Source organism: Castor canadensis, chromosome 4 (genome assembly GCF_047511655.1).
Source record: "Castor canadensis chromosome 4, mCasCan1.hap1v2, whole genome shotgun sequence".
In the NCBI taxonomy this organism is placed as follows: domain Eukaryota; kingdom Metazoa; phylum Chordata; class Mammalia; order Rodentia; family Castoridae; genus Castor; species Castor canadensis.
In genome coordinates this window covers 177,128,770-177,142,429 of record NC_133389.1, presented here as the reverse complement: position 1 = coordinate 177,142,429, position 13,660 = coordinate 177,128,770, and the positions used below count along the sequence as shown (strand labels likewise).

Here is a 13,660-nt window from a genome sequence, read left to right as displayed (position 1 = left end):
ACAAAGTCTGGTAGTTTCTGGTGGAAGACAGACATTAACTACCTAATAAAAAATTAATTATAAAAGATGAACACTATGAAAAAAACATAGGGTTCCATGAATTAACAACAGAGGTAGACCTAGGCTTTGCAGTAGGGGTTCAGAAGGGTATGGGTATTGTTAGAAAGCTCTGCTAGTAACTAATAGTTGAGCTGTGCTCTGATCATGCACAGGAATGAAGCAGGTGAAGAAAGGGTATTTTTAGCAAAGAAGGGGGGTAGGACAGGGAGATGAAAAAAGTCCAAAATGGCTAAAGTACAGAGAACTAACTCATGGAGGGAGAGGTGGTGAGGCAAAGGCGGCCTGCAGAACAATGTCTACTTGACTCAGCCTTACACCTTCCTGACCACTCTGGGTGGTGTTGTCTTAATTACTGGAATCTTAAATCTGGAACCTAGTTCATAGTTTTAACCATAATAAGTACATCATAATAGTAGTTTATAAATACACTCTTCTTAAAAGGGGCAGAGTAATTAGTACAACTTCCCCATGAAATACCTCAATGGAATAAAGAAATGTGGCAAGATAAAAGCAGATGGTCTATGAACACAAAATGCAGCCAAAGATCATACATAAATGTACAATTTTTGAAAAAAAAGAGCATCTTATTTTTTCTAAACTAGGTTTTCCTTTTACTACCCACTAGTTTTTCAGTTTGAACAATCTGCTTTGTGACCCCCATCAATCATCAATAACAAGCTTTAAAATGGCAGCATCTACCTACCGACTCCAGTACGGTCTTCTCAAAGATGTCTAGTCTCCGAGTTTCCAAAGCAATGCCGACAGCCTGTTTATACTTGTGATCATCTAGACATCGCTGGAACATTTTATTCACGATGCCTTCCAATCTCTGGTCAATTTGTTTCTTTTCTCCTTCAGGCAAATCTGCATTCTCCACACACTGCTTGGTATAGTGATCAATGCATTTTGCTATGGAAAAATAAAATAACTGATTACCTTGTAAATTGGACTAAACTACCAAAAGGGACAATGTCTACATCTATAATTACATATACTTACAAGATAACCAAAAAACTTCAAAAAATGTTAGAATTTATATTTATTAAAACTATTCTTTTTATAATAGTGATAAGAAAGGACTACACACCAATTCCAGTAAGGCTTATCAGATACTGATGGCTCGCACGTGAATCCCAGCTTACTTGAGAGGCAGAGAACAAGAGGATTGTGGTTCAAGGCCAGTCTAGGCAAATAGTTCGTGAGAACACCCCAAAGCCCCATCTCCAAAATAACCAGAGCAAAATGGACTGGAGGTGTGGCTTAGTAGTAGACAGCTACTTTGCAAGTGCAATCCCACAAAAAAAAAAAAAATTTCTATCTTGTCACTCTATTTTTACCAAAATTACATTACTTTACTTGATTAAGCTGCTTGTTTATCCAAAACAGTTGGCTATAAACAGTTGCTGACTATTTTCCTTTCAAAAACCTAACACTGCCATTACTGAGGATACTTTAAAAGGCCTATTAGAGCAATTATCACATAGAAATGTTAGATTTCTTCACATTAAAGAAACTATTAGCATGTTAAAGTAAGGACTGTTTAAATCATCATAGTCTAACAGTGCCACAGGTTCAAAAGGCAATTCCAAAGATTGCCAGCAATTACTCTTCCAGCAATCGTAGCAAACCAGATGACATATTCACAGACTCATGTAAAGTAGGTGGAACCTATTTCCCCCAGGAAGGTGTCTGAAAATTCATGCAACAGTGTATGTGCTCAATCTGACTTGCCACATTTCACAATGATTTGGGTAGATGGGGAGAGCTGATTTGGGTTTGGGGAGAAACTACAATTTATTTGCAAGTTAGTTGCATTTCTTTGGAATCACACCTTAAGCTTAAAATGTACAACCAAAAAAGGGCATTTCCCCAAACCTTCTTCTACCTTTATAAGGAACATAAACAGTCACCCATGACACGTGACATATATGCTAGTTATTCTATAACTCATTGACTTGTCTCTCCCTCTTTCAAAGAAAAGAAAGGGGAGTAGGATGAAATTAATTAGTTCTAAACTACAACCCTAGAAAACAAATAATTTGAACCAGCATAGGAACTCTTGGCCCACTAGTTGGTCCATGTTCAATGAGTGTATATTTCAGGGGGAGCAGTGGATTTTTTTAAATTGGAATATGCCCCATTCAGAGTTCATAGAGGTAGAACCACAAAAATTCAGGTCCAATAAATAAAAACAAAGTAACAGTTATAGAACAGACATTAAGCAATCGTGGTTGTAGAAAATTTTCATCAGGTCCTAACGTGACTTTTCAACCAACTATAGAATTAGAACATTTAGGAAATTTTCCTTACATGATGTAAGTTTCAAGTAACATTCATATTCTCACTCACCAACTTTATATTACAACTATAGTACAGGTTTATGTTGTAACTAAAGTCTAGAATCAAGTCTCATTCCTGGTGAAAGTCTTACCATACTTGGAGAAAATTTCCCAGTAAAATGTAGTGGATGTGGTATTTATGCAATTCATTAAGATTCTAGGAAGCCTTTCAATTCTACTCTGTATACCATGTCACAAGTCTCCCTGACACTTAAAACATTCCACCCTAGAAACTAGAAAGGCGAACCCTACTTCCACTCAAAGAAAAGCAAACATAACTGGTCTCTTTATCAACAATCACCTTTCATAAGCTAAGACAATACACAGTGTTTAGAGACAGGGAAAGCATCTACTATTTCAAAGTACTTTGGTAGCAATTCAAGCACTTGCAGATCACTGCTGGAAAAAATTATAAATATTCATCAAAAAATTCATCCAATAATAGAAAAGAGATAAGTAACCCCTCACTTTTAACTTAGTGTGAAGACAGTGCTCTGGTTTCAAATATGGTTTATTCTTTAAAACTATCTCTTCTTCCTAAAAGATTCACAGATTTAAAAAATAGCTTAAATGTGAACAAAGAACCCTAGTTAGAAGCCAGGCATGGTGAGACATGCTTATAATTCCAGCTACTTGGGAGACTGAGGTAGGAAGGCTAAGTTCAAAGACAGCCTGGGCAAAATAGCAACCCCTCTGCCACTCCTACCATGTCTCAAAAAACCAAAACAAAAAAATCCTACTTAGAACTTCAAGGACATTTAAAGGAACCTCTTTTTATACCAACATTTGCTAATTTCTAAAGAGAATACCAATTTTCTCCTTTTAAGGGTTCAGATGAATAATACAGATTTCCTTTTTTTTTTTGTTTGTGGTGGGACTGCAGTTTGAACTCAGGGCTTCATGCTTGCAAAGCAGGCACTATGCCACTTGAGCCATGCCTCCAATCTGTTTTTGCTCTGGTTATTTATTTATTTATTTATTTTTGTGGTACTGGGGTTTGAACTCAGGGCCTCACGCTTGCTAGGCAGGCACTCTATCACCTGACACTCTGCCAGCCCACCCTGGTTAATTTGGAGATGGGGTCTTGCAAGCTATTTGCCTGGGCTGGCCTCAAATCTAGATCCTCCCAATCTCAGCCTCGCAAGTAGCTAGGATTACAGGTGTGTGTCACCAGTGCCTGGCCTGCAGATCTCCTCTTAATCAACAATGCAAAATACCTGTACTATACATTCTTGACAGAAAACTATCACTCCAAGCTTGATGGTCATAAAGACATGTCTGAAGGGCATGCAGCACCTTCCTTCAACTACTAGATAAGACTTCTCAAGCACTTTTTTAAAGTTACAAGATCCTTATTTGAACAAAGAAAGCCTTATGTAGTCGCTTGAATTTACAACTTTGGTTGAAATACAAAACCCCAAAGCCTAGAGAATCCAAAGCCTTGCCTGTGAGTTACTCTCTGCAACAGTTTTGGTTCAGAATGTCCCCCAAAGGCCTATGTGTTAAGGCTTTCCCCCCTAGCTTGGTGCTCTTAGTTATGTAGAGGAATATTTAAGAGACAAGACCTAGTGGGAGGTTAAGTGACTAGGGTATACCCTTGGCACTACAGCAGGAGAACCTCAGACCATTCCTCTCTCCCCGTCTCCTTTGCTGTCTAGAATAAGGTGAGTGGTTTTGCACTACTGTGTACTCCCCACCATGATGTGCTTGCTGTCTCACAGCAGGTCTAAATGATCATGGACTAAGATCTCAAAAACTGTGAGTCAAAATAAACCCTTTCTCATTACAAGTTGATTATGTCAGGTATTTGTTATAGTGAAAAAAAAACTAACAATCCCCTCCTCTCACTTCAAAAATAAACAAATGAACTGAGTGTGATGGTGCATGCCTGGTGCCCTCAGGAGGCAGGAAGCTAGCATATTTTGGGGCCAGTCTGGGCTATATAGTGAGACAATACATTAAAAAAAAACCCAAAAAGAAACAACCATATAAATCGGTATCATTTCATTTCTGTTCATCATAATAATTTGATTTAATCATTGTACCAAACTGTCCCCTGAACTAGGGATAACCATAATCACTGAGATGGCTAGCACTCAGTTAGAGGTAAATTAAAAACTTAGCCTATATAAAGCTTATGAACTTCCAATTAAAATGAAATTTGAAGTCAGGCACCTGGCTCACACCTGTAATCCTAGCTATTCAGGAGGAAGAGATCAGGAGCATCGAGGTTTGAAGCCAGCCCAGGCAAATAGTTCGAGAGACCCTATCTCGAAAAAGCCCTTCACAAGAAAGGGCTAAAAGGGCTGGTGGAGTGGCTCAAGGTGTAGGCCCTGAGTTCAAACCCCAGTACTGCAAAAAAAAAAAAAGAAAGAAAGAAAAAAAATCTGTATATACGGGGACAAGAAGGCAACCACAAGATATACCCTTATCAGATGGAAGGTCATTACCTATAATAGTCTCCACATATTCTGAGTTATCATTAACATTGAAGAGGTCACCTGCTCCCAAAGCGTAATTCAGAGACTCCTCAAAAGCCCCCAGGTGATAAAATACTTTAGATGCCACCAAGGCTGCAAACTGCCGACTCCGGAAACCTTCATCTTCATACAAAACTTCTCTGAAAGAAATCAGGAAAGACAGGCCTTGTTTAAGCTGTGGTTTCCCTTAAAAATCCCAAATCTAGGGCAGGAGGCACAGCTCAAGCAGTAGAGTGACTGCCTAGGAAATGCAAAGCCCTGAATTCGAACTACAGCACCACCACACACGCACTCACTTTCACTATTTAGGCCACAATTTAGCAGTAAATTTCTAAATGAATCATTGAGACTCACATCTATAGACAATTAAAGCTGATCTACCTTATTTGAACGTGTAGAAATAAATGTTTCTTACATTTTGTCTACAGACTCAGAAATTTCTGCCCAGAAGTCATTGACAACTGCATTCAATTTGTGTAGTGCAAATTCCTGTAAAAGACAAAACCAAAATTCTGTTTTGAGATAGACTTACCACTTCCTTAACAATGTCCAACAAATCAATGTCCAAATTCTCAGTAACTGTCACTAAAACTTTTAATCTATGACAAACAGAAATTTACCGACTAGCTTACACTTCTTTTTCTTGGATTTATACATTCCTTTCTGTTTTCATAAACATACTGTCATTCCTTATGATAATAAACCTCTCCCTTCTTTGGAGGTATAGAAGGCCTCTAGGTTGCTAGTTTGTATGTATATGAATACATGTGTCTAGATCCACTTGAGTACATTCCAAATTTTTGTCAAATGAAAGTAACTTTAAATATGTGGTACAGAGGAAACAACTTTTTGTGCTTTCTGCAGATAAACTGAAGGGTGCCAGGAGTTAGGGTTCATACATGTAATCCCAGCTACGTGGGAGGAGGCTGAGACAGAAGAATTGCAGTTTGAGGCCAGCACAAGCAAAGGTAGCAAGACCCTGGCTCAAAAACAAAATAAAAAATAGAGGCTAAGCATGGTGATGCATGTCTAATCCCAGCTACTTCAGAAGAGATCAGGAGAATCACAGTTTGAAGCCAGCACAGGCAAAAATTAAGGAGACCCTGTTTCAACCAAAGTAGGTGTGGTGGTACACACCTGTGATCCCAGTTACACATAGGTAGGATCAAAGTTCAAGGCTGGCTCTGGGCAAAAATTTGAGACCCTATCTGAAAAACACTTAAAAGCAAAAAGGACTAGGGCATGGCTCAAGTGATAAAGTGCCTGCCTAGGAAGCACAAAGCCCTGAGTTCAAATCCCAGTACTGCCAAAAGTTTTTTTTTTCAAACGGGGGGCGGGGGGAGGCCTAGAAATGTAGCTCAAATGGTAGAGCACTTGCCTAGCATGTGTGAGGCCCTGGGTTCAACTTCTAATACTGTAAGAAAGAAAAGAAAAGAGAATGGAGGGTATTCAAATGCTACTCTGAGGTTTCTTTGCCTTAGCTATGTCAAACTCAAGGAAAATCAATTACTGTTTCCAAAATACTGCCCTCTCTAGCTAGGTTCCAATGACTGGCTACAGACTATGTAGGATGGCTATTTTAAGTGAAAGAAAATGTACAGGTATCACAAATCCAAAATGTTTCATAGAATTCATTATAAGCTTAGTGAACTTTTCTTCAGCTCATACCTTAAGCTGTGGTTCTTCTTCATCCAGAAGAGAAATAATTCCAGCTATAAGACAAAAAAAATTATAAAACATGCTCAAATAGAAATTAACACGTGGTCAAAACACATGACCGTTAGATACTGGGTGTGATGGCACATGTCTATAATCTTACCACTTGGGAAACTAAGGCAGTAACATCCTGAGCTTGAGGCCAGCCTAGGCTACAAAGCAAGTTCTAGACCAGCTTGAGCTAGAACCTGTTTCAACACCCACCCCACTCCACCACCACCAAAAACCAAACAAACAAACGGGGAAAAATAAGTTCATTTTAGGGATGACTTCACTAAGAGATAAAACTGCAGAGGTTTGTATTTTGAAGCTGAAGAATTAACTATGTTATAAAACCCTCATGATATATAGTTATAGCTATCCCCCCATCCCCCTCCCTTTTGCCTAATTCAATGGTTTTCAAAGTATAGTCCCTAGGACAACAGTATTAGCATTATCTGGCAACCTGTTAAGAAATGCAAATTCTTGGTCTCCCCCCAGACCTTCTGAATCAGAAAATATGGGGTTGGGACCCAGTAATAAGGTCTCCCTGTGATTCTGTGCTCACTATATGTTTGAGAACCACTGACCTAATTTACTGAACAAAATGAGAAACTTTCCCATACAATTTTAGAATATAATTTATTCACACAAAATAAACCAATTATAAAATTGCTTAGGAATAAAAATATATTTAGTCATCCAACTCAACAGAGTAATAAAATTATTTCGAGGTTATCATTTTTTCCTCCTTTGGGGATACTGGGGTTTGAACTCAGGGCCCCACACTTGCTGTACAGGTGCTCTACCACTTGAGCCCCTCCACCAGCCCTTTTATGTGTTGAGTGTTTTCAAGATAGGGTCTCACAGAACTATTTGCCTGGGCTAGCTTTGAACCATGATCCTCCTGATCTCTGTCTCCTGAGTAGCTAGGATTACAGCTGGGAGCTATAGGCACCTCCTTCATCATAAGTAACAAGGAAGAAGATTCACTAAATGATGAGCAATCTTACTCATCCTGAACTCCATTACCCAAGCTCATTGTTCCCTATATGGCTATCTGAAAGGTCTCAAAGTGTTCGCAGTAACACAGCACAGTAAAAGAAATAACTGACCTCTCTAAAAGAATGGACTTTGAAATACAGTCATGTCAAAGGGATTATGGGAAATTTTTTCTTTTTACCATAAAGGAAACCTCATACCCTCAAATGATTCCATATAGGTTTTTTGTATTGCTTTTTCCCACGTAGGTTTTAGGATCATTCTGGAACAGAGTTGAAACTGATTTGATTATCAAGGCAATTTTAGTTAGTAAATGTAGCCATTTCTAACTGGTAAGCTATTTGATTTGTCAAATAGTTTTAACAGATTTTAGGGAGACATAAATAAAAGAGTACAAAGTCTAGCAAGCAAAACTAGAGCACACCACCATCCCAAAAGCAAACTAAGAAAGAACTTGATACTCTATATTGGCAGGACATGTCCAGAATGGAGAGGCTGAACAGGAAGCATGGAGTAGACATAAATTAAAAATGTAATCATTTTAACCATTAAATGCCAATCGACTATTAAAACATTTCCATTCTTTAAAAACAATGTAATCAGTGGAAAAATGGCAAATTATTAATGTGGAATAGATGATAGACCAGAATGGTTTATGTGACCAGAACTGATCGTAAACAGAATACTTAATAGTAAAAATGCTGATTAACTATCACTAATCAACAGAGTATTTGAATAACTTTTACCAAAAGAGGAGATGGACTTTTATACTCTTCTGTTTAGTTTCACTTGAGATTAATTTGTTCCTCTGGCTGAGGAACACAACTAAATAAAATACTCTATACTTTCTATACTAACATCCCCATTTAAAGACAAAACGGAACTCCTCTTTGGATGGGTGGAGGAATGGGAAAGGCCTAAGAATGCTAAAATAAATAAATAAATAAAATTTTATGCCATAATAGGAGCTCTGTAGCTACTGTCTAAAATTGTTGTATCAACTTATAGCAATATTTGAATATTATTTATCAATATGGAGGTATGCTCCAGAAAACAGCACTTGGAAGTTGAAATGGTTGCCTCTGGGGATCAGGAAAAGAAGAAATTATTGTTTCACAGCTTTTGTCACACTAATCCTCTGTTGCTTTTATTATGTTAAATCCAACCCGTGCAATTTCACACATCTCTCCAATAAACAAGCACCTGTCTCTCCACTCCCTTTGCTAGTCAAACCTCTTGAAAAAAATTAACAGTACCCACTAGCCTCTTGTTCAGAACTGTTTTCAGTGACTAGCAAGTGCTTAATGAATAAATGAATTAAGTGACACATCAGAACCATGACCCTGGCCTGTTTAGCACCTGGGACAGATCTCAAGTCAGTATGAGCTAGACAGGAAACAAAGTGACAAAAAGTTTGGAGCAGAAGCTGACAAGTAATCAGACACAACTTAACAAATGATAATTACAAATACGTACTATATTATCACAGGATATCAGGGTAGGACCTCAGAAACCATTAGACCTACTACCATAAGGAGGTTTGAATTCTATTATATTCTCACCAAGTGCTCTTTCGGCCTCTACTTTAAAAACTCTACGGACTAACACTGATTTGATTGGTTGGCTTATTCTTCAGTCAAAGGATATTTAGAATTTCTGCCATGTGCTCAGCAGAGTTCTAAGAACTGTGGAAACAAATTCTACCAGGGAAAGATGAGCAAGTAAACAAACAAGGTAAATGTGATGGAGAGGTGGCAGCTTGAAAGGAGAGAGTCAGCATGTCTTAACAGAGTGGCCAGTGAAGACTGATGAGTAAGAACCTAGCAGACAACTTGAGAAAGAAAAGTGTAGAAAGGGAATAGAATGTACAAGGGTCCTTAAATAGGGGATAAATTGAACTAAAAGGCCCATGTGATTTCGGTGTAGTGAAGAAGAGAGCACTACAAGTCTGGATTTTACTCTAAACATTATGGAAACAGTGGGGAATTTTAGGTAAAGAAATACCATGCGATTAAAACTTTAAAATGAAAACTAGAAGAATGGACTACCAGAAGTATTGGGAGAAAAACCAAAATCTTAAAAAGTAACCTAGGCAAGAAGGGGGTTTTGGGCCAAGAAAGAAATGAAGTGGGTCCACTGTATTCATTTAAGCATCCAGAAAACTTCTGTGTTGGGTGAAGCCCACACCTTGAAGGTAGCCATATACTGGAGCCAGAGGTAGTGCATGGATCTGAAGTAGAATGAGGCCTACATTTACAGGAGGTAAGAAATTCAGTGTTTATCTTTAGGATGCACCAACTGGAAAAAGCTCTTCCTTTTACTGACCTAAAATTCATCTCTCCATCACTTGCATCCTGTGGTGACAAAAGTGTAACTCCAGGTACAGGTGGCAGCTATTCAGTAACTATGTCTCTTAGCACCTCCACCAATTTCCTTAACCAATCCTCACAAAAATGATTTGGCGCTCCCTACCATATAGCTTAAGTGTCTTCTGGTCACCAGTTTGTTTACAGCAAGATACCTGTGGGACGAGGGCAGAGTAAAGCGGACAGGAAAGGGAAATGTACGGGGTCAATAAAGAAAAGCGCCAAGGCCCTGGACAGCTACATCCAAATCAGGCTGTGGTGGGGCGCTTCAAAACCTCCACTTAAACCTTGATCTCCATTGCTGTCCCACTCCAAACGTCACTACCAGGATCTACGTGGTAACTGTAGACGCGTGAAACGCGCTCCCTAGGTCCATCACTTCTTTCTCAAATGCAGCCTGTTTACGGAGCACCTCACCTCAGAGAGAGAAGCTGGCTATCGGCATAATGCTGTCTTCGGGGTGCTGCCTTCAGCGAACAAAGTTCTCCGGGTGCCTAACTGAGTACTTTAAATCCAGATCTGACCCATCTCAAAACTAGTTTCGGATTTCACTCTAAGGAAAATGCATCTCGGATCCAGAGCACCTATGTAGGACAGTTAGGCTGCCCGGCCAGGGGGGCTGCCTTGTCACGGAGCCCACCACAGCCACCCTCGGGGAAGGGCTGGGGTCAAACGGCCTCACACGGCAAGAGCCAGAGAACAGAAGAAAGAAAGCCCCCTCGAGGTCCCGGGCCGGCCCAGGAAGCCCCTCGGGTCCGGGCGCGGGGGTGTGGCTGCGGAAAGATGCCGAGGCGGTGGACCCGGCTCCATTCCTCCAAGCTGCAGGGACCTGCAAGTGACCGGACCAGACTCGCAGCCCCCGACCCGGCGTGGGCCTTGGGCACCGAGGGGCCGCGCAGGCCGGCGCTCCGCCCGGAGGTGCCCAGTCACCGGCCCTGACTCAGCTAAAAGCCGGCGCGGCTGCGGCTCCTTCCGTGGGGCGCCGCTCCCGGCGGCACTCACCCGCTGAGGTGATCATGGCTGAGCCCCGCACTCGCCCGTCCGCTCGCTCGCTGTCCTCGCCGCGCCGAGTATCTGTCAGATCAGGGCCTCTTCGCTCCGCCGCACCTCCTGGCTCTCCCGGTGTGCGCTCAGTCAGTCGCCTGCTCAGGCCGCCGGCTCGCTTCTGGCCTAAGACCCCGCCCGCCCCAGGGCTGCCCGCCGCTCCGCCTGTCTCCAGGCGCGAATTCTCTACCCCTCTGGGTCTTCCGCGCCGCCGCCGACTCCCTCTTCCATGATAAACAGTACAAAAAGGTGCCATTGTTTCCCACAGGCCTCTTGGAGGTCAGCGCTTCTGCAGGCTGGGTACGCTGTTCTGCACCTGGCATCAGGCTTCAGAATGGCCATTCCTGCAAAAAGAGGACCCTATCATCACCCGCCATCGCGGAGAGAAAGGGTGTAAGGAAAGCGTGAGTAGCTGCCGCAGCGCCTCCTGCTGTGTTGGCAGTCTTACTGCATCAAGTCAAGATTGGGAGATGGGGGTGTGACAGAGTGTTTTCTTAGAAAAGTGACTTTCCAGGTTGAGGCAGAAGGATCTCGAGTGAAGCCAGCCTGAGCTACATGAGACCCTATCTTAAAAGAAAAAAGAAAGGAAAGTGATTTTCCAATTCTTTTTTCTCAGAGGTACTAGGGTTTGAACTCAGGGCCTCACATTTACTAGGCAGGTGCTCTACCACTTAAGTCACACCCCAGCCTGATTTTCCAATTTTTTTTTTCCGTACTGGGGCTTGAACTCAGAGCACTCCGCCAGCCCAAATTTTTGTGGTAGGGTTTTTCTAGTTTGAGTCTGGCGAACTGTTTGCCCAGGCTGGCTTCGAACTGCGATCTTCCTGATCTCTGCCTCCTGAGTGGCTGGGATTACAGGTGTGAGCCACCGCCCAGCTGATTTTCCAGTCTTTTAAAAAACAAAGTCTGTCTTTAAAAGAAACCTCACAGAGAAATGTTTTATTATCAAAATGAATCCATCAGTAATCCGTCCATTATAAAGTTGAACAAAGATTTTTTAAATTTACTTTTGGGATAGCTAATACTGTATACTTACATGTTTCAAAAAAATCCTAAGTATAAAAAGATATATAGTGGCGCTGGAGGTGTGGCTAGCAAGTATGAAGCCCTAACCCAGTACCACCAAAAAAAAAAAAAAAAGATATATAGTGAAAAGTCTGCCAAAAAGGAAAACAATATCACCAGCTCTTTCCTTCCACTTAGCCAGTGCCTCCCTCCCCTTCTAGCAATGGATTCCTGGTTTCTAATATATTTTCATGAATTTAAAAATGACAATTTTGACTGTCACTTGCAGTCTTATACCAGCTTTAATAGCCAGATTTACTTCAATATTCACTACTGAGAAAAATCTTGACAAAGATTAGTGGCAAGCTGTTTTTTAAGACACTAGCTCTGCATCATCAAGGTACTCTTTGGATAGCAATGATTGAACATTTCTGCAGCTACCTCAAAACAGTCTAACCCTGTGGCACAAGTCAGTGTTGTGTAGCTGCCAGTGAATTCAATATGACTGGTGACACAGTCAACTGTGAATTTTTTAAAAAATTGACTATTCATAAACTATGGTTGTTAAAAACATTACATATGGTTACTAAATACTTTTGAAAGTCACTGCCCAAGGAGGTGTTCCTAAAAGACAAGCAGATTGAGCCTCTACAGAGGGTCTTTCGTGAATCCCTCATATAAACATACTTGTGTGTCCCAAACCCCTAAAGGAGTCACAAACAAGTGCCAACAGGTAATGGAGATGGGTGAAGCAAGCTCTGTGTAAGCAGACAGTAGCTCAGGGGCTGGAGTGTGGCTCAGTGGTGAAGTACTTGCCTACCATGCAAGAGGCCCTTGGTTTGATTCCCAGCACAGAGAGAGAAGGAGGAAGAGGTGGCAGAGAAACAAGATCTGGTGCTGATTGGGTGACAGGGAAGAAAAGAGTCAAGGGCATCCCAGGTTTCTGCTTCAGTGGCTGAGGGATACCCTTCACCCACACTGAGAGCAGGGAGGGAAGAGACACAAGTGTGGGTCTACAGGCAATGCTTACAGTCCTGAGGTCACTGAGTTTAAGGGAGTCTGGGAATCATCCAAGCAGAGACACCTGGTAGGTGAGGGAATCTGGGGCTCAGGAGAGGGAGCAGGGCTATAGGGGACATTTTAGGAGCTACCACCTTGTCCATACAATGGGTAGCATTGCAGTCTCACAGGGAGTCAGGGAATGAGAAGGGCGTGGATAGAAGTGAAGAATCAGGCCCCAGAGGGACAGGTTTAAGAAGCAGAATTGAGCTATGAAAAGATTGCTCTAGCTAAAGAGCGCAGAATAGAATGGAGACGGAGAAACACAGGCATGGGACAGTCATCCCTGAGGGATCGCAGTCCTGGGGGGAGCAGCCTGGTGTCTGTGGCCAAGCCACCTGCCTGTAGCCATCTCACAGGTTCAGGTTCATATAAGGCTCACAGAAGGTTGTGACAATGACAAGCACAAAACCCAAGCTGGAGACATGATGGCCACCCTCCCACACAGAAGGCCTTCTCCAGAAGAGCTGAGCGTCATACCCAGGGCCTCACTCATGCTAGTAGTATGTAGCTGAGTGGTCAAGTGCGCATGCTTGGTGGGTTTGATCCCCAACCCTGCAAAAGTAGGTATAGCCAATCACCATCTCTTCTGCTGCTGCTCCTCTTCTCC

General features: G+C 41.7%; 1 protein-coding gene across 1 annotated transcript in view; it reads right to left on the bottom strand.

Moving 5' to 3' along the window:
- The window catches only part of Psmd1 (proteasome 26S subunit, non-ATPase 1), a 104,065-nt gene extending 92,940 nt beyond the window's left edge, over positions 1 to 11,125 (bottom strand). Inside the window, exons 1-5 of the mRNA XM_020156256.2 lie at positions 10,945 to 11,125; positions 6,548 to 6,591; positions 5,295 to 5,368; positions 4,850 to 5,019; positions 764 to 969 (exon numbers count right to left, since the gene is read on the bottom strand). Of these exons, the coding sequence (XP_020011845.2) occupies positions 764 to 969; positions 4,850 to 5,019; positions 5,295 to 5,368; positions 6,548 to 6,591; positions 10,945 to 10,960 (510 nt within the window). The 5' untranslated portion in view covers positions 10,961 to 11,125. The remainder of the gene's footprint in view (positions 1 to 763; positions 970 to 4,849; positions 5,020 to 5,294; positions 5,369 to 6,547; positions 6,592 to 10,944) is intronic.
- Positions 11,126 to 13,660: the final 2,535 nt, after the last annotated feature.